The sequence below is a fragment of the Panthera tigris genome, chromosome D2 (genome assembly GCF_018350195.1).
Source record: "Panthera tigris isolate Pti1 chromosome D2, P.tigris_Pti1_mat1.1, whole genome shotgun sequence".
NCBI classification, from domain to species: Eukaryota; Metazoa; Chordata; class Mammalia; order Carnivora; family Felidae; genus Panthera; species Panthera tigris.
Window position 1 is genome coordinate 42,142,364 of NC_056670.1, and position 27,406 is coordinate 42,169,769.

General features: G+C 50.4%; 2 protein-coding genes across 5 annotated transcripts; one reads left to right on the top strand and one right to left on the bottom strand.

Moving 5' to 3' along the window:
- Positions 1 to 2,113: 2,113 nt before the first annotated feature.
- On the bottom strand, positions 2,114 to 13,827 carry LRIT1 (leucine rich repeat, Ig-like and transmembrane domains 1). The gene is made up of 4 exons (XM_042961051.1): positions 13,706 to 13,827; positions 9,787 to 10,253; positions 5,168 to 5,473; positions 2,114 to 3,958 (listed from the first exon to the last, which is right to left on the bottom strand). The coding sequence occupies exons 1-4, from the start codon at positions 13,825 to 13,827 to the stop codon at positions 2,994 to 2,996; spliced, it is 1,860 nt and encodes a 619-aa protein (XP_042816985.1). The 3' UTR covers positions 2,114 to 2,993.
- On the top strand, positions 10,693 to 27,406 carry RGR (retinal G protein coupled receptor). 4 transcript variants are annotated; one of them, XM_042961052.1, is made up of 8 exons: positions 10,693 to 11,226; positions 12,274 to 12,419; positions 18,431 to 18,587; positions 19,707 to 19,840; positions 22,530 to 22,683; positions 24,095 to 24,212; positions 26,196 to 26,309; positions 26,759 to 27,406. In XM_042961052.1, exons 2-8 carry the CDS (start codon positions 12,347 to 12,349, stop codon positions 26,888 to 26,890), a joined length of 882 nt encoding a protein of 293 aa, XP_042816986.1. In that variant the 5' UTR covers positions 10,693 to 11,226; positions 12,274 to 12,346; the 3' UTR covers positions 26,891 to 27,406. The 4 variants fall into 4 exon arrangements, with proteins under 4 accessions (XP_042816986.1, XP_015397960.1, XP_007093192.1 ...); XM_015542474.2 differs by lacking the exons at positions 10,693 to 11,226; positions 12,274 to 12,419 and adding an exon at positions 16,692 to 16,841; XM_007093130.3 differs by lacking the exons at positions 10,693 to 11,226; positions 12,274 to 12,419 and adding an exon at positions 16,692 to 16,841 and having other exon boundaries at positions 19,719 to 19,840.

The following is a 27,406-nucleotide window of genomic DNA, read 5'->3' on the forward strand; positions in this document are numbered from 1 at the left end:
CTTGCAACTTACACATGCTACTTGAGATAAGTGACATTGGACATACGCCCTGCTTAGGTTAAAAGAAATAATTATGTTGTAGTTAGAAAAAGACATGATGGAGATGCCACAATCTCATTCAACCTCCAAACAAGGTTTCCAAGGATACCATGCTGTGGGACCACCCTGGTGTAGGTTGGTCTTCATCACTGGGAGACAAGAAATTATTTTCCCTGCCCTCTAAAAGGTTTTCAGGGACCAACTTATACTAATCAGACTCATATACCAAAAGATCAATATATAAACCAGACATCAGTTTATTTTTTAGAGCAGGAATTAATTTTTTTCCAGTTACGTGAATATTTATGACCATAATCCAGGATGGTTCCCCTCTACAAGAACAAACCAGGGAAGACAGAACACACAAAGGAAGACTGACAAGATGGAAATTGGGAGGCTGACTATCTTTAGAGTCATTCCATCCAGACCCACTAAAGCAGGTCTTAATGAATTATTGAAAAGTTTGAATTCTCTCTCTCTCTCTCTCTCTCTCTCTCTCTCTCACACACACACACATACACACACATTCACATGATGTTGAATAAATACTAACAAATTCTTGCTTTCAAGTTCCTGAATTTTCTTCAAACAAGGTTTAATAAAACTGACTGGATGTTTATTGTCTTTGGGCCAATAATTGTTCAATCTTAATTGGCTCAGCCAATCATTTAGAGAAAACATCTTAATCATTTCAGTAGATGGCTGCTTTCATCCACTTAATTTGTTCTGATTTGGGGAGTGCCTATCAGTCTCATATATCAAACAATCAGAATTGAGTCTTGGGTCTCAATAGCAGAAATGTCTTAATGAATCTACGTTGGGGTTTGGAAAGCTACAGCCTGAGAGCCAAATCCAGCCTGCCACTTGTTTTTGTAAATAACATTTTATTGGAACACATCCATGCCCATAACTTACATATTGTCTGTGGCTGCTTTCACACTCCATCAGAAGAGCTGAGTAGTAGTGACAGAGCCTAAAATATTTACTATCTGGCTTTCTTTACAGAATATGTTTGTTGACCCATGCTTTAGACAATGGTTTTGTCATCTTCCAACCAAATAATTTCTCTTACCAATGGCTATGGCCCATAAGTTATAGTCAGATGTACCCTCCGAGTGATGGGCAGAAAATATCCACATATGGAAATTCCATACTCATGTGTACTGGTGGTCTTATGGTTCCTAAAGTTTTCAATGACTTGAAAAAATCCATTCCCATAATGAACTTGCTGTAGATCACGTTGTAGAGATCAACACTGAATAGTGACCTTCAGCTTGGCCAGAAAGTTATCAAAGACTTAGATCCTCCAAGAAAATTGATCACTACCCTCTACAAATCAGTCAACTCTTTGGGCTTCAGTTTTTTTCATCTGTAAAATCAAGCAGCTCATCCTCCATAATGGGTTGTTGTAAAAATCAAATAAGAGAAAGCAAGGAAATATGTTGTAAGGTCAGATGTTGTAAGGTCTTTTGTAAATGTGAGAGGGAGTACAGTAACTTTAGGCGATACCAGCAGGATAGTTCCCTGGGATTGCTTGCTGTACCCAAATTTTCTCCGTTGTTGTCTAAAGGCCTTGGTACCAAACACCCTGAATGCTCCCCTTATGAAAGCCCGGACTTGTAGACAAGACATTGACCCTTCTGCTGGAAACATTCATCTTCACCCGTTCACAGAGGTGTCTCAGAGGCTTCCCAACTTGAGGCAAACTGAACAGGAATCCCACCTTGAAGTGGCTCACTGAGTAACTGGGAAAGCCCTGAGACACCCTCAGGAATGCAGGTAATGTCAGTAATCCTAACAAAGACTGCTACGTGGGAACAGAGGTGAGCTGTGTGCCAGACAGCATTGGGTGCACTGTGTCGCCCACCACGGAGGGTCTCTCAGATTCCTCCAGCCTGACATCTGAGAGTAAATGAGCAGTGGTCTCTTGAGCATCATCCAAACCAAATTTATTGCAATTCACTGAATTTATTGAAATTGAACAATTATCTCTAGGCAGAATGGCACCCATAAAAAAAAGGTTAGAATCCCTAAGTGTACACAGTGAGGGCACAGCGTGGGTCTGTGTGTGTGTGTGTGTGTGTGTGTGACTATACAAATTTGGCTAATGCATCAAGGGACTGCATGTGTGAGTGCCTATGAGTTAGCATAAATGTAATCAAGATGCAGAAGAGGGGCATGGTAAGGACTGTCAATCCTGGAACCAACTGCCTGATCCTGACTCCAGAACTGCCACCTTCTAGTTGGGTATACATTGTGAGCAATAGAGTGAATTAGATCACTGCTCAGCAAACTATTTCCTGCCCCCCATCACCTCCCTGGCAGAGCTGTCCTTTGATGCCACGTGAAAGTTGGGTTTGGCCATGGGACTTGGCTTTGGCAGAGAGAATATGGGCAGAAATGGCAATGTGCCAGCTCTAAAGCCAAGCACTTAAGAGACATTGCCTATCTTTGTTCATTCCTCTGATATCATCTGACCTCTCCTAGAAAGACTGCCCCAAGTAGCCACTGACTCTTCATCCTGGGCCCCAAATAGAACTCATGAAGCAGAGACACCCTGGTCAACCCACAGACCTGTAGGTTGGGTGAAAATAGTGCCTGTTGCTGCATACCCCTGAGATTTTGCTTTTATTTGTTACATGGGAAAAACTGACTGATACAAGCAAGTCGGTCAATCCCCGTTTCTTCTCCAGGAAAATGGGAGGGCCTTCTGCAAAGGGTTGTTATAAGAATTAAACAAGTCAGTGTATGTAAAGCACTTAGAACACTTCCTGGCACATAGTAAGTGCTTAATAAGTGTTAGCTGCTGTCACTGTGTGCACACGTATGAGTAAGCAGGAACCCAAGTGGGCAAGAGTGGGTGAGTGTGGGCTCAGGTGTCAGTAAGCAGGTGAGAGTGGAAGACAGAAAGTGGACATGGCAGGTGTGTGGGCACCTGGAGGGGAGCACCCCCCTCAGCAGAAGTACTCATTGATCCGTCTGCCCCCCCTGCCCACCAAGACCTGAGAGTCCAGGCTGGAACGGGCCGAGAGGAGCCTGTCGGCCTCACTGAGGCTGTGCTGGGACAGCTCCTCAGAGCCATCCTCGCTGTGGCCCAGCCTCTCCAGGTTGACGTAGGCCTCGGCGGAGCCCCCAGAACGGCACTTCCGGCAGCGCCTTCGCAGAGCACCGCAGCAGACAAGCAGGGTGAGGGGCAGGGCGATGACAACAGCCACGCTGATCACCACCACATTGATGAGCCGCTGGGTGGCCTCGGCGTCTACCACCTCGTCCGTGGAGAAGATAACACACTGCTCCTTCTGGGGCAGCAGGTCCCGCACACAGACACATGCCACGTACTTGGTCTTGGGCACCAGCCCACGGATGGTGATGCTGGTCTTTCCAGGTGGCACAACCACCCTCCGCATGCTGCGCTGCCCAAAGACAGCATAGAGGACACTGAAGGTAGTTATGCTCCCAGCCTGGGGGGCCTTCCACACCAAGGTCACACTCTGGTAAGTGTCTCCCACCACCTTGAGAGACCTCACCATCTGGGTCTCCTGGCGTCCCGCCTGCCCGTTTGAGCGTTCTCCTGGGATCCCCATCTGGAAGTGCTGGAGGGTCAGCTCCTCCTTCATGTTGGACACAGGGGGCCCAGTGGCCAGGACAGCAGGCCCAGGAATGTCAGGGACATGCCTGGCCACCATCTTGTTGTACGCGGCAGCTTCCGCCCCCTCACCTGTCCTTGCCCACAGTGCCCCTGGGCTCCCACCGTGTTCTGTGGAAGCCTGGGGCTCAGTGATGGCCAGGGAGATGACAGTCTCAGAGACTCCCAGGAAGTTCTTGGCCTGGCATATGTAGTCTCCTGAGTCAAGGTGGGACACAGCAGGCAGGCCCAGCAGCGTCCAACTCGTGCCATCTCTGGCAACTTCCTGGTGCACTGAGGGGAAAGAGGCATAAAGCAGGAAAATGAGTGGGCCCATCTGCCCCAAACTTCCTCCTAGGGTCAAGTTCATGGCCCCTGGACTGTGTATGCTCTTGTATACATAGGAGACCTTTTCATCCTGAGAAACCACTGGGAGTTACTCAACTTTTCTTAGACTAGCCAAGGGGATCAAGATCACCTGGGCTCAAATTTGGGGAGACCTAGGCTCAGGCTGAGTCTCAGGATGATTTGCCTTCTAAATCTGTATTCTTCAGGGCCCTGGAATCCTATAGAACGGACTCCTTAGGGAAGCAGGCTGTGCTCTGTGGGGGAAGAGTGAACACGAGACAGAGGCCTAGCCGGAAGCACACTGCCACCCTGCCCAGACACACTGCCACCTCCATCAGAGCGTCTTCGACTTTGTGTTTTACATAATGAAGCTCCTTATACAATGTTTGTTTGTCAATTGATTTCAAACCCACAATCTCAGAGCAACACTCGCCAGCCTAGTTGAAGGAGACCCCGAAGAGAGCTGCGAGGACATGCGGTTTTCTGGTCATGCACTAAGAAATGATCCCTCCTCAACCCCTTGTCAGCACGCAGGTAGGCTGTGACTCCGGTAAACCCCACCATCCTGTGCCAGAGATAAACCATCTCTGTCTACACAGCAAAAATAACATGGGAGGCTGTGTGCTGTAGGCCAAGCTTTTAGCCTCTCAGAGTCGGTTGACTTACAAAACAAAAAGGATAATCAGGTTGTTCTTTAAAGTTCAGTGACATTATGCACATAATGTACTCAACACCTGAGGAGCTCAATAGATGGTAACTCATATTGTTAATCACTCCTAGTGAAACTGGCTTAACATTCACAACTTGGAAACTTACTATAAATATCAAATACACTAAGAGTATCTTCCACCAAAATGGCAGCATTTTGTTCCTCCCAGGGTGGGCCCTGATCAGCGTGTCTTCTGGAATATGTAGGGCAGGTTGACAGCTATTGTCATCATGGAAGCCACTGTCCCATGTTCTGTCTGGGCAGAGCCTGTCTACCTCCACTCAGCCACAACAGGAGTAAACAGCCTCGCTCAGCTGACCTCCCTCTCCTCGGCAGACCTGACCTCCCACCAAAGATGCTGACATCCCCACCCTCCCCCACCCCCCACTCCCCGCCCCCGCACCCAGTCTGCAATCTCAGCACCACAGTCCCTGTAGCTCACAAACCTGTGCCGTTGAGCGCATACCCGTTGGCTCTCCTCCAGCTCATCTCCGGCCCAGGGACCCCGGTGGCCCCACAACGTAGCAATACTGCACTGCCCAGAGGGGACCTGAGGCTGGCTACCCCTGGACGGATCTCCGGACTCTGGCACTTCCTCAGTTCCAGCTGGCTGAGGGCCACTCCGGCCAGGCTGCGCGGGCTGGCACACTTCAGCCTGGCCTCTATGAAAGCCAGGTTTGGGGCCCAGCCTTCCAGGAAACGGGCTAGGTCATAGAGGCGGCAGTCACATACCCAGGGGTTGTCCTGCAGCCCTGCAGGGATGAGAGGGCAAGTAAGAGGTGAGCCCTCGATATTCATATCCCCATGCCCAGCCCCCCTGCCCCATCAGGGAGGACAAGGCATATCCTGAGCTCAGAGTCAGCAGACCTGGCCTCCAGGTCCAGCTCCTTGCCTCTCTAGCTGTGCAATCTTAAGGCTGGTTCTTCAACTTGAATGATAGCAGTACTTCCCTTTCAGCGTTGCTATAGGCATAAATAAAAACAAATCCTGTTAAGCATTTGGGTAAGCCATACAGCATACTGACAAAATTGGCAATTACTGCTGCCATTCCTGGACTGACCCTTTCAGGCTACTGGTCAGGCAGCAAGGATTTCAGCAATACCTGCAATATGCCAAAATAAATTTCTCAAAATTCTTTGTGACCCCTGACTCTTGATCCCTGTCCTCTCAGTTCAGTGTGGAACTCTCAGCATCACCCCAGTAAGGAGGGTGGCTCTGACATTGGTCCCTTTGATACAAGCTCAAAAGGGGAGGAGTGAGGAGGCCAGGAAATCAAATCCTATGTCATATCCCCAGCCCTCTTTACTTTAAAATTGGACTTATTTATAAAGATGACAGTAGGTCACTGCACCCACCCTTCTACATCCAAGAACCTTCTACAGATACAGGCGTATCATGTGTCTTCATACCTAAAGCACGATTCCTTTTTACATGTTTGCATTTCTGAAATATGGAATGAATTCATTTCATGTGGTGTCTTTTTACCCCCAAAGATTGTTATTAAATTTGATAGTATGTCTAATAATCAATGGCATATTATTTATTTGCATGCATATATTTGATATATTTGATTATTTATTTGCATGCATATATTTGATATATTTGGAAGGGGAAATGTAAGGTTTGAGGAGGTTGCATATACATCTTCTTGTACACACGTGACTCTCAGGTCCTTCTGAACACCAGTTGGGAGGATACCAGTACCTTCTTCCATCCATCCTCACTCCATCCCTCTCATAACCGCTACCCTGTGTCACTGGTTAAATGCATTTAATGATACATCTGCACCCCAAGAATCATGAGCGCCCAGCTCTGGTGGTGAGCTACCTGGCTTTCACTTCTTACAATTGAGCCCCCAAAGAATGAATGCAAATAGCAAAGTTAAATGACAGGGAAACTTTTACCCCTAAGACTGGCAGAAGTTAAATCTTCCAACCATTTAAATTATTAGCCTCATGAGGGAATAGATTTTCATCTATCTTCTTCCCTGCTATATCCCCAGCACCTAGAACCAAGCTTCCACACTGATAGGCACTCAAATAAACTTGCAGAGTGAACACCTGCATTTGTGGTCTCACACAGCACAGGTGTGGGGTGAGAATTGGCCCAGCCACTTGGAGACTATTAGACTGATATTAAACTGTCTAATGTGCACACTCCATGACCTATTCCATTTTTCAGTTCCTATCCTAGAGAAACATTCGTCTACATGCACAAGAATGCATTGTCAAGAATGTTCTCTGTATCATCATAGCTGTTAATAAAATAATGGAAATGATCTAAGGGGCCAGTAAAGGGAGAATGGCTAAATTAACTGTAGTATAATGATACTATTAAAAATTATGCAGTAGTTTATAAATAATGAAGCTGATCCATTTGTAGCAACTTACAAAGACTTCCAAGACCTATTGTTGAGTGAAGAAGTTAGTGCTGGTTGATATAAACCATATGATATATACAATATGAAACTTTATGTAAAACACAGATAAAATTTCTATGTGTATGTATGTTTATATATGTATGTGTATGTAAATGCATTTTTTTAATTTAATTTTTTATTTTTTTATTAAAAAATTTTTTTAATGTATATTTATTTGTGAAAGACAGAGAGAGACAGAGCACAAGCAGGGGTGGGGTGGTGAGAAAGGGGGACACAGAATCCAAAGCAGGCTCCAGGCTCTGAGCTGTCGGCACCGGGGCCTGACGTGGGGCTTGAACTCACAAACCGCGAGATCATGACCTGAGCCGAAGTCGGATGCTCAACAGACTGAGCCACCCAGGAGCCCCATAAATGTATTATTTTTAAGGAGGCTTCACACCCAGTGCAGAGCCCGGCACAGGGCTTGAACTCACAACGCTGAGATCAAGACCTGAGTTGAGATCAAGAGTTGGACGCGTAACTGACTGAGCCACACAGGCACCCCTGCAAATGCATTCAAAAAGAGAACATGCAAATGAACGTAACAGTGGCTACCTGTTAGAAGGGGGAGAAGGATTCGGGATCAGAAGAGGGAACAAAAGGGTCTTTAGCTTTTTCTATAATATTTTAATTTTTTGTAATGTTTTTATTTATTTTTGAGACAGAAAGAGAGCATGAGCAGAGGAGGGGCAGAGAGAGAGGGAGACACAGAATCCGAAGCAGGCTCCAAGCTCTGAGGCTCCAGGACTGTGAGATCATGACCTGAGCTGAAGTTTGACGCTTAACTGACTGAGCCACCCAGGCACCCCAGCTTTTTCTGTAATATTTTAAATGTTTACATATAATCATGTGTGAGTTATGTAATTAAAATTAATATTAATTTTCTGTAATGAATTATGCCACCTGTCACCCTCACGGCTAGGTATGAGTTTTAGGCAGGAAAAGAGATGGTTCACCTGTTAAGACATTGGTTTATTACAAACAAGAAGGAATCAAAGAGAGGGGGTCAGCTAGTATAACCATTCAACTCTGCTTTGGGAAACTGAGTCACAGGGGGCCTTTTCCTGGCTGCATGACCTGGAAGATCGCTTGTACTTCATTTTCCTTATTTGTAATACTGGGTGAACACTCCTTGCCCTGGCTGCCTGACATGGTCATTGCAGTAAAGTTAGCAGATATTTCATATATATATATGAAATTTATATAGCATACATATATTGAAAAGGGCATTCAGTTAAATGTTATTTTCAAATAAACAATTTTTTTCCCTGTGAGTACTATCCTATATATTATCCTTTATCAGATGAGAAAGTCTGCAGAGAGCTGGAATGGGGCTTGCTGTTCCCTGCCCTGTTTGCAGGCAGTGAGGCTTCTAAATATTCCCTCCTTGAGAGACTTTCCCGGGCCTTAGGGCAGGAGCTGCCCCAAACCATTCTGAGACTGCTCCAGCCCCTGGTGCTGGACCCTATATGAGCCAAGGTATGTTCTAGGCACATGCTGCTAGGAGGGCTCTCTTCTGATACTATCCACCCACTCCCCACTACCCACCCTCTGCCACAACTCCCCATCCCCTCACAGGACAGAGGAAAGAGAATCAGTCTATCTGACATGAGCCTTGGGCCCAAACCACTACTTACTAAACCTCAGGTTGTGTTTGTTCATCTGTAAAACAAAGGACATTATACTTGCACTATCTACCCCCTGGGATATGGTGAGGGTCAAGTTCTGTGAGGGAGCAAGAAATTTAGGGAAGCTTCAGTGCCACACTAATGCAGATGGCCAGTAAGGACTGACCAGTTAGCAAAGAGTTAGGACCACCTTCCATCCATGTATGTGTACCTAGTGCTTAGAGGAGACTGTCAAGGGGGTGGGGGTGTTCACATGTTTTGAAGATTGTTGGAAGTTGGGTTTCCTGGAAGCAGACTCTGAGATGAACATGTGCAGCATGTTCATTAAGGAGGAAAGGAAGGAAGGAAGGAAGGAAGGAAGGAAGGAAGGAAGGAAGGAAGGAAGAGACACAGAGCTGAGAAGTGGGCCTGGTGAATCCCTGGGGGACTCGGGAGCTGAAATAACCCATCAGAGTCATGCCAAGCAGCTGGGTCCTTAGACTCCCACCTGACAGGTCTTTGGTTAGGGGCTGTGTCCGGAAAGGATGGGTGGCTTTGGGCAAGGCTGCTCTGCAGCTAAGGCTGTCCCTGACAGGGCTGGCAGCTGAAGACCACTGCTGACAGTGCCCTCAAAACCTGTGCAGCCAGCTCTACCTTGACAGGGACCCAGGTGGCACACCACTGTGCCTGCCACATGTACCTACTGTGTCCTAAGAACTGTCTTTTACTTGCAACTCCAACCTTTTGAGATAGATGTTATTGCCATTCTCTCTTTACAGAAGGGGAACCAAGGCACAGAGAAGCTAAGCAATTTACCCCGGGGACACACAGCTAGTAAGAAGCAGCGCTGGGATTTGAACTGGCAGCAGCTTGAGCTCCAAACCTGCCAGTGTGTGCCTCTCAGTCTTCACTCAGATCCAGAAGGCAGGCGTGATTTCTATTTTTCGGGTAAAGAATCAAGACTCAGAGAGGATCAATAACTTGCCTAAGACCCCCAGGCTCCCCAAGCTGGCTCCAAGTGAAGGATACCGCCCCTTACCTAGCACCAGCCTGGTGTGGTGGCCGGGAAGGAAGGGCCCGGTCTGCAGGTGATCCCAGGTGGCCAGCAGCTCCTGCGGGAGCCTCAGCAGCTGGTTGCTGGAGAGGTCGAGGAAGGTGAGGTTCCCCAGGAAGCGCGCGGCCTCGGGCGGCACAGCCGAAAGGCGGTTGGCCTGCAGGTCCAGCAGCCGCAGCTGGGGGGCGTCCCTGAGCGCCGCCCAGGGGAAGGCGGCCAAGCGGTTCCCGGGCAGGCGCAGCTCGCGCAGGCGGCGCAGGCCCCTCAGCATGAGGCCGCTGAGCTCGCTGAGGGCGTTGTAGGGCAGCCACAGCTGCTCCAGGCGGCCCAGCGGCCTGAAGGCCTCTCCGGGCACCTTGCGAATGGCCGTCCGCTCCAGGCGCAGTCTGGAGGTGTCCGGAGGGACGGACGCGGGGGGCAGGGTCATGTCGGGGTCGCTGCACACCACCGTCCTGGTCACAGAAATGGGGGACATTTGAGCGAGGGTCCTGTCGGGTCCGCGATCCTACCCCGCTCCCTCCCGGACCTTCCTTCAGGAGGCCTCCCGGTCTGCACGGGAACCGGGACCGCCAAACCCAGGCTCCAGGCTGAGGTGGGCCCTGGAGTGGCGCCGCGGACGAGCAGACCCCGGATTTCCCTTTGAGGGGTTCTTGCTTTGAGAGCCTTTCGCAGGGGTCCCAGAGGGCCATTTGGTCCTGTCCCTGGCTGAAGGACCTCTGTGTCCCCTTACAACTCACACCACCTACAGTGCATTAAGAATGAATGGTATTCATAAATCTTGAGATCATTTTGAGCACTGCAGCACTGCATATATGTGTTAAAAGTGTTCCTTTGTTAAATTATACCTCAGTTTTTGTGATATTACTTATATGACATATAATATATGTAATATCATATCATACAATTATATATATAACTTGGGCATCAGAAACGAAGCCATACACTCACTGGGTGCCTCAAGCCTCCCCTGACCCGGAGGGACCATGAGGTGATTAAGGTGTTTAAGAGCTAGGACTTGGCCCCTGCAGTTGGATTCATATCTGGGCTCTCTGCTTGCTGGTTGTGTGTCCTTGAGTATATTATATAACTTCTATTGTCCTCAGTTTCCCACAACAGACTCCACCTCCCCGGGGTGGTTTCAGGGTTTAGGTGAGGTCCTGCTGTGTACCAGTTCTGCAGACCTGTCATCTGGAGGTGTGCAATGCTATTTATTGACCACTATCAAAAATTCCTGCATCCCAGCGCTGCAAAGCTCCTTGCAGTGATCCCTCTGCCCAGACAGTGACCTCCTAAACTTTGTTCTATTAAGTTTGGCACTAAAACAGAGGATAGAGAGATAAAAAGAAGCAGGCCTTGCCGTCCAAGAACCTACAGTTCAAGGCTGTGTTACGTGCCATCTCGGAGAGAGCAGCACACTCACATAAGGTAAAAAGGGAAAGATTCTCAAGGAGATAAAACTTGGAGGCTAGACCAGAGGGACCCAGCCCTTGTGCAGCCTATTTCATCTAGAGGGCTTCTCTGCTCACACTGGAGCAGGTGGGGGCAGTGGTCACGTTTTGCTTTGCTAGGGGACCTTGTTCTTTTTGTACTGCTCACATCAGGCCTTCCTGATGTAACACACACTCTGACAGCATCCATCAGTTCAGCCTGAATACTCTATTCAGAGTTGACTGGCTGAACTTGACTTGCTTTTCCTTGTCAGTGGCACAGGGGCTCCCACCCACTCACATTCTTCAGGTATACATGGACGCCCCTACTGAGGGATGGGTGCTGTGGAGATTCAGAAGAATATCAGACTCATAGCCCCTGTCCCTATACAATAGCTTACAATCCAGCTAAGGAAGATATCACTGGGGGCAGTGATATTTTCAATGATAATGGAAGTTTGTTGCAAAGAGGAAGGTCTGGATGTAGGAGGGAGGAAGGCAGTTGACCAGAAACATGCCCTGAAATTCACCAAGGGAGGGATCAAAGAAACCACTAAGAAGCCAGCAGGAGCCAACAGCACATCTGGTGGGGCAAACTGGGCATAAAGAACATGGGAACACTTCTGTCCAGGTGCCCAGACTGGGCCCCCCAAGGAAACCTCAGTATCCACAAGTACCCACAAGTTCATGATTATGGGAGCATGGAGCATAGGCAGGTCACCCAGGCTATCCAGATGTAAGGATGGAACCCTCTGACAGTCCCTGGTTGGAGGTGGGCTGAGGAAGGCATCTGGGATGAGGAGGAAGCCTCCGTCTGACTTTGCTATCTGCTTGTGGCCATTGGGGACCTCAGGGCCTCCTATAGCCTTTCCTGGCATCGTTGCCCTCATAGGACGCTCCATGCAGATGGGCTGGTGCCTATCAGTCATGGGACTGTCAGGCAGGTGGAACTGATGGTAAGAGCTCTGGCTTCAGAGGAAAGATGGCTACTGGCTGACATTAGAGCCCTGGAAACTGACCTTGGAATTTTATTTTCTATCTTAAGGCTAACCTGGTATCACAAGCCCTCCCCTGGTCCCTGCCCATGACAGAATTACCAGTTGAGAAGAAATCTGGAAATGGAACTTAAGCCATGGGTTCTAGGACCAGGTCTGTCACTGATGCTGTGTGACTCTCAGCCCTGTGCTTTCTGTAAGTAGCAGGAGAGGCTCTTCATCACCCTAGTCACACTGTCCTTGGCCAGAGGCTATTTCCTGGCTGGCTCAGGGCTTAGCCCTGGCTTTTCTTGAGGAGAGAATCCTTACCTCTGATGATCCATATGAATTGGACCATCAGAGACTTGGGTCAAAAACGGAGTTCTTGTTTTTCAGACCACACAGGGTATCCTTTCGTGGGGGGTGACTCTCCATTCTTTGCATCCCCTCACACCCGATCAACCCAACACCCATTGCCAGGATCATTGTAAGTGTCACACTGATAACACTGCTGCCCTGATCAGAAATCATCAGTGGCTCCCAGCACCCATCTAAGACAAGGGAGAAAGGGAGAATGGAATTCTAAAATGTTAAAAAGATGGTAGGAAAGGCCCTGAGCCAAGGACTGAAATTCCTAAGCAAGTTGGGAAATGCAATGGTCACTAGTGGATAAGTTGAAGATGTCAGAGAAAAGATAGTCTAAAGATTGCCAAAGAGAAAAGGAGAGGGGGCCATGGTGGGAGAGCGAGGGTCCACAAATCACAGTGGCTTTGGAACATCCCATGGAAGGGAGGAGGAGAGGATGGAGGTGCTCTCAGAGCTCAGGTAGGGCTTGGGGAAAGTCAAAGAAAAGGCTGAGGATATAGGGGTGCTTGCTTGCAATGGAATGGGCACTCCTGGGCTTTTGGAAAACCCATAGAAATATGTTGAGGCCGAGGCTCCTGGGGGATGGGCCAGAGGTGCCCCAAAGTGGGGAAAACATGAGGAGGCAGGTGGTCACATTCTGGGTGGCGTGGTAAGAAATACCTGGGCTGTACTGGGTAACCCCAGAAGCTGAGGCAAGAGAATGGAAGAGGCCTGGGAGAAAAGGGGCTAGGGAGATATAGAGAGAATGGTGGAATAGAACGGAAGGAAGGAAGGAAGGAAGAAAGGAAGGAAGGAAGGAAGGAAGAAAGGAGAGGAAAAGAAAGAGGTAACAGAGAGACTTCTCATGCCCCTCCACCAGGATCCTGGAGGAGGACTCAGGATGGATCTCCTGGAGTGGGCACACTGTCCCACCCCTGCCCCCACGTGTAAAGAAAGGGACTTGGTACTTCTCATGCCCTGCTGGCTGGAAGACAATGCAAAGCAGACCAGCCCCCTAGGGCACTTGGGCCTCAAGGGCCTGGAAGATAGAGGTCTCACCCAGCCATGTTCTGAGGGCCCTGCATACAGCCCTCCCAACCCAGCCAAGCTGCTAGAGGGAAGCGGCGGGCTACCCATCCCACACACCTGGTGACATACCTGGCCTTGCTGCCATCACCCAGGATGTGGAGGCTGCAGCTGCATTGAGATGGGCAGGAGCCGTGGGCTGGGGGATGCCCCCAGAGGGCCAGGAGCCAGAGCATGCCCACTGCCACCCTCATGGCTCCTGGCTCCTCTGTAGCCCAGGCAGGGGCCTGTCCCTGGACTGCTCTGTCATCCCAGCTCAGGAAGCCCAGCAGCTGCCCACTGGCTCATCAGCTCCCCCCCACCCCCCGCCCCCACCTGAGGCCATGGGATAAACACAGACAGACTGGGGATTAGGGAGGGGAGCCCTGGCCACAGCACTCAGCCGCTTATTACTCCTGGAATCACCCAGTCCTAAGGGAGAGGGTGGAGGATCCTCTTCCGTGGCAACAGCCCCAGACCCAGAGAGGCCAGGGTGTGGCAAGGTGAGGCCAGGGTGTGGCAAGGTGTGGTGAGGTGAGGGGCAAGTGGCTCCTGCACTGGCCAGCTTGGCTGTCCACCTGCGAAGTCACCTCATGCCAGCTAGGCTGTGGGCTACATGGACCCTGCCAGGGTGCCTGGGCTCAGAGAGGATGAAGACAGACCTGGCCTCTGATGAAGGCCATTGGAAATTGTCTCCTGTGACACTGTTTTATAGGGGAAAAGCAATGAGATGAAGGTGATAAAGACACTAGAAAGAGACCAAGCTCAAGGACCAGGCCAGCCTGGGTTCAAATCCCAGCTCTTCCATTTATAGGCTGTGACCCTGAATAAGTTACACGGTCTCTCTTGGACTATGTATCCTCCTCATTTGAAAAGGGAAGTAATATTACTGTAATCAGGGTGTTTATGAAAATTAAACCACCCAAGTTTCCCAGTTGTTGATGGCCTGTGGTAATAGAAGCTCCCTCCTAAGTAGTAAGCCCACAATTTCACTGGCACTTAAAGTCACATGCTCTTAAAGGAATTGGAAAGATTCGGATACTTGATACGTTTGATCCCCAGGCTCTGCTCTCTTGTCCAGCATGCCCTACCTAGCTCCTTCAGCTTTTCTAGAACGTTCCCTAGTGCCTGGTGCTTATAGACGTAGGCAGACCTAGATCAGTGAGGTGTGACTGTTATGCCCAGAATTCGTGATCCCCAAATACCGCCAGGGAGCCGAGTCCGATACAAAAGCAAAAGAGCCTTTATTCGAGCTAGCTGGAGTTCAATCCCCTACCTGCACCGATGCAGCAGTGAGATACCAGGGAGAGAGAGTGAGTTTCAAAAGCACAAAGGTTTTATAGGGGTCTAGGGGCAGTTGGTGAGGTAATGGCTGTGGCCTCAGCTGATTGGCTGGGGAAGGGTCGGAGTCCTGTTACGCAGGTCGCTGGGCATGTTTTGATCAGGAAGTTTGAACTGGTGAGGGGGAGGTTACTCAAGGGGAGGAGGCATGGTCTAGGTGAAGGACACAGAACAAGATGGAGTTGGCCGGCGTAGGCCCGCCCTTTCAGTGACCAAGGCAGATACCTAGGGCCCCAGCGCACACATGAAATGCCTAGCTCTGTGCCAGGCCAGTTTTGACAATCTTGGCTTCTAGGAAATGTTGGTTCCCATCTCTTCCTCTCTTCCAATCCATTGGTTTTCTCAATGCTTGCCACCTGTCCCTTCTCCCCAAGCCAAAAAGGGCGACCATTCCCACATCTCTGCCTTTTCCTCCTTCTGTTGGAGATGCCTTCTCATCTCTGTTTGGCCTAACCGAGCTCTGGTCTTGATTCCTGGCCCTGCTTGATTCCTGCTTTCCCGTCTCCCTTGAAGTCTTCTGCAGTCTTGCAGGCATGAAAAAAACTTGACACATGTATGAACCAGTAATGCAAGGTAGAAATTAGGAAAAGGGGTAACCGTTTATCAAGAAAGTTTTCCAAGAGGATGTGGGCAAGCACTGTGAGGTGGTTAGGCTTGATTAGATGGGGGTGGGGTCCAACGGAGGAAAGGCATGGGAAATTAACATTTACGGAATAGAATGAGCCGCTTGACCAGATCCCAGGGGACAGGAGACCAGGCTTCTCTTTCAGCTGAACTCACAAATTACTACATGACCTCAGGTCAATTCTAAACTGCTTTGAGCCTGTTCCCTCACACGAAATGCAAAGGATGATGGTATCTAGTTCATGGAATTGCTGTAGGAGTCGTCATAAGGTCAGTTAGCATAGTGCCTGGCTCTTAGTGGGGTCTTAACATTAACTATATTGCTGATAGAGCTCTGGGCCTTGGTTTCTTTATCAGAAAAGGAGTTAAATCACTCTAGACTAGTGTTTCCAAATGTTACACCATTGGCCAGTGTAACTTGATAACAGGACCTCATTGTAGAAGCCAAAGCTCTTAGCGGGGTCCTGGGCCACAAAGACAGCAGTCCCTCTGTCCCAAGCTAATGCCTTTGGGAGATTTTTATGCTCCTATAGCTTAAATGCCCTGTGGGAGTTGGGCAGTGCAGCCTGGAGGCCATATCCATGATGTATTTTTCTGAGACTTAGAAAGGATATTTCCATTGCAAAGAAGGAAACTGAGAAGACCCCAATGGTCCCACCCCAGTCCTGATAGCTGGTTAATGTCAGGTTCTGAAACACTACCTCAGTCTCTAGTCCCAGTTGGGATTCTTTCTGTGACAACAGCTGACCTGCCAAGCATCATCCTTTTCCCAGTCGCTTGTGAGCACACGCATGGAAGGACCTGGCTCCTGACCCAGTCTCAAGCACAGCTGCCACTCAAATCCCTTTTTCTGCTCCCCACCCTTCCCTTGGTTATGCAACTCTTTTCTAATTTGGCTCTCAGCCACACACCATTTGGATTCCAGGACTTTAATCCTGCCTGATGGGGCTGAAATGAATGAGACAGGCTTCCATTCCTGCTTCACAAAGGCTGCACTGTCCAACTGGTGAATGGGTTCCTTCTTTTGGGGCCAAAAGCACAGTTTAGGGCAGGGGGCGGCAAGAAGGAGCCCAAGGTCTAGCATAATCACCTGCTTGTGCCAGCACGTGAAATGGCCCTTTAAAAGGTGGATCTTGGTTTTGGTGCACCAGAGAAGAGCCAGGCTGGCAGGGAGAAGGGCCGAGCATGGCAGAATCTGGGTCCTTGCCCACCGGCTTCGGGGAGCTGGAGGTGCTGGCTGTGGGGATGGTGCTGCTGGTAGAAGGTGAGCCAGGAAGGACCTGGGGTGGAGCGGGCACCCAGTGGGCTCCCAGAACTCAGGTCACAGCCATGGAGCTGACAAGGAGAGGTCCCCAAACCCTGCTCCTCTGTGCCTCCACCCATGGGGCTTCTGATGGGTGCACCTGTAGGATGCAGGCCGCGGTCTGGGAGATGAGAGAGAGCAAGGCCCAGGGAGTGAGGGACATCTGCCCAGAACATGACCAAGAACCAGAATTCAGGCCTTTTCATGTCCCACCGGCCGGGAAAAAATTTAATCCACTCCCCAGAAATCCTGCTAAGAATCTCATATAAGCTCAGGCCTCTGGTAGGCTCTGGAGACAGACAGCTCTGTCACCTCCTCTTTGTGTGACTATAACCCAGTTCAGCTGGGTTCTCTGACCCCAAGTGGGTGGTGGTGAAGGTTAGATGGGGCCATGGGTGTGAAGCGCTGGCCTAGATAGACACTCAGGATTTAAGTTCATTTGCCCCCATCCTCTCCAGCTCCACAGTACTCCTGCCATCTCTGTTCCCAGCCCTACGCATTTCCATTCCAGGGGCCACAAGGTGCCTGCCTCAGCCCAGAATCCCTGAGATGCTCCCTGAGGCCAGAGTTAGGACTGGAGACCATGGTGCTGGGTCAGTCCACGACTAAGTTATTAGGGAATGCGGCCCTTTTCACAGCAGATCCAGAGAAATAATCAGCCCATTTCCTCACCCAATGAGAGCTGATGATGGAGAGGGAGGGGCAGCCAACAGGCTGGTCCTGGAAGTTTGGGACACCATTGGCTGGGGACCCTGCCCCTTTTCCTCTCTTCTGGGAACCCTACAATCTAGCATGCCTCTCAGTCCTTAAATGGACCTGGAAATTTTACCACATTAAATCTTTGCACATGCTGTTCCCTTTTTCTAGAATGTTCTTCCACACCCTGCTCTCCTAGTAAACACTTGCAATTTTGAAGACAGGATTCTCCCAACTCCTCCCTTTCAGTGGGGAGGCAGGGTTCAGAGAGCAGCAAGTGGGTGACCAGGCTAAAACTAGAGATCTCGTCTGCCTGAGGTCACCCTCTCAGACTCACCTCATTGCCTGCTCCTCCAGGAAGCTCCCAGATCTCCCCTCAACCCACCTCTCCCAGGCTCTCCCTGACATTGCTGAACAGCCTCAGAGTGGCATTTTGGAATTAAACAGACCTGAGTCTGAGTCCGGCTCTGCCACTCCAGCTGTGTGCTTAGGGCAGGTTAGTTAGTGTCCCTAAGCTTGCTTCCCAGCTGTACACGGGAAGGACAGCATCCAGGTGAAGACTGAATGGGAGGATCCACAGAAAGTGCTCGGCCTCATGCCCAGCCTACAAGTGTCAGCAGCTGTTGGTAACTGTGACTGTTCCAGCATGAATCATGCTGTACCTTATTGGTTTCTTCCTTATCTTTGAGTTGGGGTGGGGCAGGATGTACATCTTATGGCCTTTAGGGTCCGAGAGCCAGCGATGTCTGACGAGCTGCACCAGTAAGGTTGCTGAGGCTCCACCCACCCCAGGCCCCCAGTTCTGACCCCAGGCAGCCTCTCCAGCCCTGACGTCAGCCATCCCTTCTTTTCAGCTCTCACCGGCCTCTGCCTCAATAGCCTCACCATCCTGTCTTTCTGCAAGACCCCGGAGCTGCGGACCCCCACCCACCTGCTGGTGCTGAGCCTGGCTCTGGCGGACAGTGGGATCAGCCTGAATGCTCTCGTGGCAGCCACATCCAGCCTCCTCCGGTACCAGCCCCCACCCCCACCCCAGTCTCTGAGCTCAGGGGCCCAGCCTGAGCTGGGTGTCGGACAGCCAGGACAGAGGCATTCTTCCCATCTATAGAACACTGTAGGGGAAAGGGTGGGCAGGCAGCACAAGGCTAAATCCGAGTTCCAGACTATCCCTGAAGAACCAGGGCTGATTTCTAGAGTTGCTCAAACCCCACCAACAGAGCTGGATGACTGTCGGGATTAAGAGCATGGGCCCTATAACCAGGCTGCCCAGATTTGAGTCCTGGCTTCAGTGTTTCTATCTCTTGGCTTCTTCTAGAAGTTGAATATTATTGCCTAACTCGTACAGCGGCTGGAAGTATTAACTTGTTATTATGTGGAAGTAACTTAAATGATGCGTGGCACCTAGGAAGCCCTACCTAAGTGTTCGTAAAAGCAAACAGGATTTTGACAAGTGTCTAAAACCTTATGTGCAAACCATGATCTTTCAGTATGGTGTCAGGTGTTTCCAAGATTGTTTTCTTAAGCGAACTGAACATTCCTGCTCTGGTTTCAGGCATTCAAATAGAGGCTGGAGCACACCTGAGTGTGACGCTCAGGGCTGACCAGTCTGTGGGGTCTGAATCAGTGACAATTCCTTATCCTGATCTCCGCCTGCCCCTTCCCAGGCTTAGGGAGGAGAGCAACAGAAGCTGTTTTGGTTGCTTGGCCCATGGAGCTAAGAGCTGGAGCCCTCGGGTCTACCCTCTGGCTTAGTCTTCATCTGCTGTCTGACCTTGGTTCAGTACCTTTTCCTCTCTGAGCCTCAGTTTTCTTATCTATAGAATAAAGGCATGGGCTTTCCTCCTGACTACGATGTTCCATTTCCCATGCTGGAGGCTTCTGGCCACACAGAGAGACCCTTGGGTCCTACTGAGGTGCAGCAAAAGACACTGAGCCCAGGGTATTTGCACTGGGCTCCACCCATTCACCTTGGGGACTTGACCTCTGAGGCTGCTGTTTCCTCTAGGAAAAACAGATCATGAAGTCCTCTTCTGGGGAGCTGAGCCAACATTCAGGAAGGTGCCCTCCAAGCTTCTGAGGGGCAGGTGTGGGAGAAGGACAGGGACAGAGGGAAGGGGTCACTGGTCCCAGTGTCCCCCACAGGCGCTGGCCCTATGGCTCCAACGGCTGCCAGGCTCATGGCTTCCAGGGCTTCGTGACGGCGTTGGCCAGCATCTGCAGCAGCGCAGCCATCGCCTGGGGGCGCTATCACCACTACTGCTCGCGTACGTCTTTGGGTTCCTGGACTGAAGGGACATCTACACAGTGAGGGTGGTCAGGACAAAGGTCTACACTGTGTTACCCAGTCCAGGGGAGTGTGGGTGGGTGTCTGTCTGTGAGTGTGTGGTGTGGGCATTCAGGAAAGGAGGGAGGCTGGGAGAGTGGACTTGAAAGGAGCTGAGGCACCTGCCGGAAAAGCTGCCTGTGCCCTCAATGCAGCCTCAGGCAAGTCAGGAGTCCTCTCTGAACCTTAGTCTCCTCTAAGAGCAGATTTTTGTAACCAACCTCCCAGTTTTTGGATATCAGATGAGATCATGGATACAGAAAATGCTCTTGCAGACAGGCCCTGTTGGGGGCAGAGAGGCAGTGTGTGTGTGTGTGTGTGTGTGTGTGTGTGTGTGTAGCTGGGCATGTGTCCCTGCACCTCACACTTCCCTAGGGCCTCTGCCATGCCAGGGCGTCATGAAGCCTAGTCTGGCTCTGGATTTCCCAAGCTGTATTGTCAAATATCACCTTCATAATTGGCCACATCCATGTACCACCTGCTCTGTTATTAACTCAATTTTTTTTTCTTAAAAGTGATTCACTTTGAAAAATTTAAACACCTGCTTTAGTTTCATCCTCAACAATATCTGTGAAATGACAACTTTGATGTTCTTATAATTTTAGCACACAAAAAACATGTTCACCCACAGACCATCTAGAATCCCACTCACCTCCAGGGATATGTGAACATACTTTGGGGAGCTGTGACTCAGCTAACCCTCATTGTAAACCCCCAACTTGCAGACTGGGAAGCGGAGGCTCAGGGAAGTTAAGTAGCTTTCCCAAAGTCATACAGCTAGTAGAGGCCGAGCTGGGATTGGGTATGGCCTGGATGCCTCCCAGGGGGGGTCACACCCTTTGTCTCCTGGGCCCCAAGTTCTGAGCTGTAGCTCTGCCTGGCATGGGGGCTACTGTGGTGTCCATGGCCAGCATGGCCCGAAGCATGGGGCATGGCCCCTTTGGAATCTGCAGATCTGCTCTCGCCACACACACATAGCCCCCTGCCCTTGGCAAAGTCACACACCTCTCTCCAGGCCAAAAAACTGCCTTTGTTCTTATCATTTCTAGTGGCAGGTTAGCCCCACCTGCCCCAGCTGACCATGGAGCTCCTCCAGGGCCACTCCTATCCCAGCCCAGCCCCCAAAGCTCCCTCGGGCCATCATGTGTGCACATGCATACACATACATGCACTCACACATGTGCACATACACAATGCGTACCTTCTCAGACAGCAACAGGCTTCTCCACCCCAACATAGAGCAGTTAGTCCCTATCCAGGGGTCCCTAGAGAAAAGCCTTTCCTGTGCTGGAGGGCACCCTGGAGCACTATGGAAACAGGGAAGGGGAAAGGAGGGTGTTGGAATTTACCTACTCCATACTGGGTGACCCTGGGCACGTCACCTTGGTCATCTGTTTCCAAAGCCAAAAAAGTGACACATGGGTCATGGTAGATATTAATTATTATGTCCACAGTTAAGGGGAGTGGCGTTTTAGCTCAGGCTGCCATGACAAAATACCATATACTGGATGCTTAAACAACAGAAGTATATTTCTCACCATTTCTGGATGCTGGGAGTCAGAGATCAGGGCGCCAGCACAGTTGGGTTCCAGTGAGAGCCATCTTCCCGGCTTGCAGACAGTTGCCTTCTTGGTGAGTCATCACATGGAGAAGAGAGATCATCTCTCTGTCTTCTCTCTTAAGGGAAATAATCCCAACATGGGGGCTCCACCCTCATGACCTAATTACTTTCCAAAGGCTCCACCTCCAAATACCATCTCCCGGGGATGAGGGCTTCCCCATATGAATTTGGTGGGAACATTCAGTCCACAGCAGGGGATGACACTCAAGCAAATTGCATCTGGGGCTGTATCAATGGAAGTGAAGTGTCAAGATGAAGGTGGTTGTAGATCTGTTCTCTGCTGATCAAACCCCACCTGGAGTCCTGCCTTCTGCCCTGGGGTCTTGTCTACAAAAGAACATGACAAATAAGCCATATAAGGAGGCACTTGGGGAAGGCATTCTGAAGCTAGGTCCAGGAGGAAGCACTGGATGGGAAGGGCTGGATCAGGCTGCCACAGAGAAGGGACATGGAGGAGGTCAGGTCAGTGGGACTGGTCATGGCAAAATATGCTGCCAGGACCAAGTGCAGTTATTGGCACTGAGATAGGACCCTGAGGCCCAGGTCAAGAGCCCTCTTAGGGTATCTTGGAAGCAGAGACAGTAGCCTGCTTCTGAGTAACAGCTAAGCACGGTGATACATCCAGCCTTCTGCCTCCCTCCCTCATAACCCTCATCTGAACCACTACCTATGCTTCTTTACTAAGTTGGTTTTGGAAAACACACCTACTTCTTTGCTACTCCCTCCTTTTCTGTCCCCAAAAAAGATGGAAAAGAGACTCTGCCAGGAGATCTTCACCACCCATTATCTCTTTTATTCTCCATAACAATCCTCTGAGGTAGGGGATTATCATTCCCATTTTGTGGAGGAGCAAATGGAGGCTCAGAGAAACTTTTAACTTGCCCGAGGCACTAAGCTATCGACCTTCAGAGCCAGGATTTAGGAATATTCTGTGTGATCATGAAGTCCATTGTTTTTCATTTTGCCTAGCTATTACCTCCTCTCAACCCTCCTCCTCTCTCCCATTCAGGCAGCCAACTGGCCTGGAATACGGCCATCTCCTTGGTGATCTGTGTGTGGCTGTCTTCTGCCTTCTGGGCAGCACTGCCCCTCCTGGGCTGGGGCCACTATGACTATGAGCCGCTGGGGACGTGCTGCACCCTGGACTACTCCAGGGGGGACAGGTGAGGTGGGAGGAGCAGCTACAAATCTCCCTTCCTTGGGAAACTTTCTGTGAGTCCTTTCAACAACAGTGTCACACCTGAAAATCCAAGTGGGGAAATGTCAACATTTGCCAGTCAATCTCAACTCCTTAGTTATGACATCCACTTGCAAGTGGACAATGGGACTGGGGAAAGTGCATTCTGAAGACTGACCAAGTGATGGGCATGTTATACAAGCTGGGGTGTAGAGTTGTCCCAAGAAGGGGCATTACCCAGTGAGCTGTTGACCTGTGTCAGTTACAACAGCAACTGAGCCCGTGACCCCTTTGCCATCTTCTTCATGGTTAGTTGTCCCAGCTCTGACCTGATCAGTTTCTAGGGTGAGCCATGTCCTTTGTTCAATAGATTCAAAAATGTCTTTGCATTGGGAGGGACCTCCTTGGCATAGAGCTCAGTTCTTGGAATTTCCTGAGCATCTACTGTGAACCAACCCTTGGACCTAGTCCTAGGAGACAAAATTGATGCACGATGGCCTCTACCATCATGGAGCATACGTCTAGTACTGCCCCATCCACAAGGCTCTGGGGACACCAGGGCTTACACCCTTTAGGGGACAACTTGGGGAAGGGTCCAGTGGGCTCCAGCCCCCCTCTTGCTTCTACTAGGGTCATGTCGCATTCATCTGCTTTCCACGTTTACTATGTTTACTCATGAAGCATCTGCCCCTGATGACAGTCTTTCCAGGTGAAATGTACTTGAGGACCCTAGGTCTGGCCCAAGTGTCTCTCCAGGGTGCTCCCTACAGATATCTCCCCAGCCAGTGTCCAGTCCTCTGGCAGCCTTTCCTCCTACCCCTCCTTAGTGGGCAGCACCCAGAATGGGTAACATTTCTCCCCTTCACAGAATGGGAATCTACCTCCTTGTGACTCCCACCTGTTCCTGGTCAGCCCTCCCACCTCCCCATGACCCTACCTAGGACACCAGGCTCTCCTGGCAATCCTTCAATGCTTTCTTCAATGACACAGCATCCAGTCTCTTTCTTATTTGTAGACCCCTTTCAAATCCCTCTGCCAGGAACACTCTTTGAATGATCCTTCCTCTTGGTCCATTGATGTATCTTCCATTTGGTAAACACATTTTCCATTTTCCATGCTTGGGGCACATAATGTGAACACGACTGAGCACTTGAACTGCCCAACAGCAAGTTGAAGGAGGGCTCTCCCTCATTTCAGCTCTCTAGCTCCTAGAGGCAAGTTCAAGGAGGGCCCAGTGGCTCCCTGTCTCTAAGGGGAGTCAACCTGGGACCCGGGAACAACCATACTCTAAGCACTTGTCTGATGAGAGCAGTTCCCTACCTGTGACTGTCTAGCACAAACACTGATGAGCCTTCCCTGAGAGATGGTCCTGACTCCTCTACCTACTCTGCCTGCAGAAACTTCACCAGCTTCCTCTTTACCATGGCCTTTTTCAACTTCTTCGTGCCTCTCTTCATCACATTCATATCCTATCGGCTCATGGAACAGAAACTCAGGAAGACTGGCCACCTCCAGGTAAGGACCAATTCCCAGAGCAAAAGAAATCTCTTTGTCTCTCTCAGGGAACATGAGTGATGTGAGAGACAGTAGTGAGGGCTTTTCTGTGTTTTCAGTGATCAGGAGAAAATTCAGCTTTCTCAGAGCTTTGCGGGGGTTAGAGCAGGAATGTACCCTCCCCATTGCTGGGCATCGTCAAAACCTGGGAGGAAGGGTCAGGACTGCTTGGACTCACCAGACCCCATAACCTTGAACCGGGTCACCCTGTTGGACACCATCCATGCTGTCACCTTTCGTTCTTTCCAAGGATTTGAGGGTTGGCACAAAGTTACATGTTTTTCAAAAGCTTCTTTTAAATTGCTCCCAAGATGTCTAATTTACCCATAACATAAAATCACACCCGCAAGCACATTTTTCCAAGAAAAATAATTCTTCAAAATAAGCTCTCCTGGCCATTTCTGAATCTCTGCATTAATATTCCCTTTCCACAATTTTCTTTTGTCACCTGGACAACCTCTAGCAGATGAGCCTTAACAAGCACTGAAATTTCAGAAAAAAATCAGATACTAATACTATTTTTCTGTGCATTCTGCCATTCCATCTTTGCAACCACTCTCAAAGGAAGGTTTTGTTATCACTATGTCACAGGGTGGAAAATTGAGGCTGTGAGAGTCTGTTAAGTAAGTAGCCACAAGCTCCGTAACTAGTAATAACAGAGTTGGATCAAACCCGGGTCTGGGACTCTATGACCCAAGTGGTCATAGAGTGCACAAGAAACACTCAATCTTTGTTGAGACACTCAATCTGCCCTGATTTTTTTTTTCCCCTGTGAATTGGAAAAGGACTGTACAAATCGATTTTAGCCAGAGATCTAAGTTGCCCCCAGTCAGCAGGAGGAGGAGGAGGACTGAGGGGGGACCAGGATTCTGGCTCTGGGCTGTTGCTCCCCTACCCTCACCTCCTCCAGGCTATCCTTCACACTGCCCGCCCAAGCCTTGCCTGGGTGCTCAAAGTTGCCATGTTTATCCGAGGTTCAATGGGCCAAGAGACAGGGCTGCCACACCGATTTTCTTTTTTCTGGCTTGACTTGAAACCATCAGTTCAGGAAGCATCAGCAGAGGTCTCTGTGCATGGGCCCAGGGACTTCAGCCAAGAGCAGAGCAGTTTCCAAGTGACACTGTCTCCGCCTCGGCCCCGCCCCAGGAGGACTGTTTCTCTTTTCTTTTTTCCTTTCCTTTCGTTCCTTTCCTTTCGTTTCCTTTCCTTCCCTTCCCCCCCTTTTTTTTAATGGGGGGCAATTCAAGAGAAAAAATGTCTCCCAACTAACATATTTTTATTCCATGAAAAAAAGTGTCCTCTTTCAACTTAAGTCACCTCCTTTCTTAAAGGGAGACACGGTCAAAGAGAAAATAGGCACTGATTTTGAGCTTCAGCTTTTTAACACCTGAGTGTATGTGGGAAGCAGGCAACTTTCCTCCTGAAGTTCGATCGCAAGTCGTGCGCCTCCCTGTGGCCAGAGGCAACACAGGCCCTGCTCCCTGGTTGTGTCTCACACCTTGGAAAGCCGCTTTGAACCCAGGACAGGTTGGCACACCAGGTGGCTGCAGTTGCTGATGGCTGATGGGAGCTGGTTCTGGGACTGAGGTATGGGGGCAGCTCACATGGGGAGCCTCCTTCACACATCCACACTCCCAGAGCCCGGGGTTCCTCAGAAGGAGTGCAGACCAGAAAGGAAACTCATTATCTGTCCCCTAGTCCCCTGCCTCCAGGTAAGTCAAGCATGATCAAGCCATTTTACAGAAAAGGCAAATGAGGTCAAAGCTTACTTGCTTAGATGACAGGCTTAGGGTCCCACAGCTTGCACGCCAGAGAGGTCCATGTGGCCCCACAGCCTGATCACACGGCCCCGCCCTGCTGAGTGCCCGCCTGGTCCCTAGGCGTGTGGGGCTGCAGTCGCCTGAAGCAAGTCAATGCCTCCCTCCCATGACACTCTCTCCCCAGGTGAACACCACTCTGCCGGCCAGGACACTGCTGTTTGGTTGGGGCCCCTATGCCCTCCTGTACCTATATGCCACCATCGCGGATGTGAGCTCCATCTCCCCCAAGCTGCAAATGGTACAGACACCTCCCGCACCCCAAGTTAGAACTCTCTCCATGTCTGTGTCTCTGTCATGCCCCATCTCTCCCTCCTGCTTTATGGCCTTCCGCTAGTCTCTTTCTCTCTTCCTTTGAACACTCATAATGCATCGGGAATTTGCTTGTCTCCTGGGTCACACGGGGCTGCTGCTTGACATTGCTTAGGCCTCATGTGAGATGACGGGGGCAGCCAGACTCTGGGACCAAGGCTGAGACCGGTGCTCGGGAAGGAGGGCGTTTGCATGCACCACCCGCCCTCTGGTCAAGGAAGCCTTAGGAGTTGCAGAATCAAGCCATGGACAGAGGACCGGTGGCTGCAGTGGAGTGGGGGTGGGGGGAAGGGCGGGGCAGGGCCAGGGTCGCCACGTGGGACCAGGGAGAGGAGCCGAGGCTGTGAAGCTTCTTCCCTGAACTTTTCTGTCACGCAGGTGCCGGCCCTTGTTGCCAAAACGGTGCCCACGATCAATGCTATCAACTATGCCCTGGGCGGCGAGATGGTCCACAGGGGGATTTGGCAGTGCCTCTCACCTCAGGGAAGTGGGCTGGACCGAGCCCGGTGAGGTTCTCCGTGGAGCTGCTCAGACCCAGGCCCACCCCTGACACCCCGGACTGAGCCCGGTGTGACAAGGCTGCCCTGGGATCCTGCCCGGTAGCCTCAGAAGCTAAGCTCCACACACTTGCCCGCTGACTGCCCCGACAGCTCTGTTGGGCCTGGCCCTAGGTCGGACACGAGGGATTCAGAGAGCAACCAGGCCGCGTGGGAGGAGCTGGGACTTCGGAGCCAGCCAGACCCGAGTTTCCGTCACAGCCCTTGAGACAGAGGCCGAGAGACCTTGGGAAAGTCACTCCCTCTGAACCGAGCTTCCTGACCTAGAACATAAGGCCTCCATGGGGCTGCTGTGAGGCTTAAGCAAGATAATGTGTACTCACCATGCACACAGAAGCTCATCAAAACAGCTGTTGGGGCTCAGAGTCTTACATAGAAAGGGGTGAGAGCGCCAAGTCGCTTGTGGGAGGGCAACCCAGGCTGTCTGCGTTCAAATGCCGCTTATTAAATTGAGATCTGGTGCCAGTGA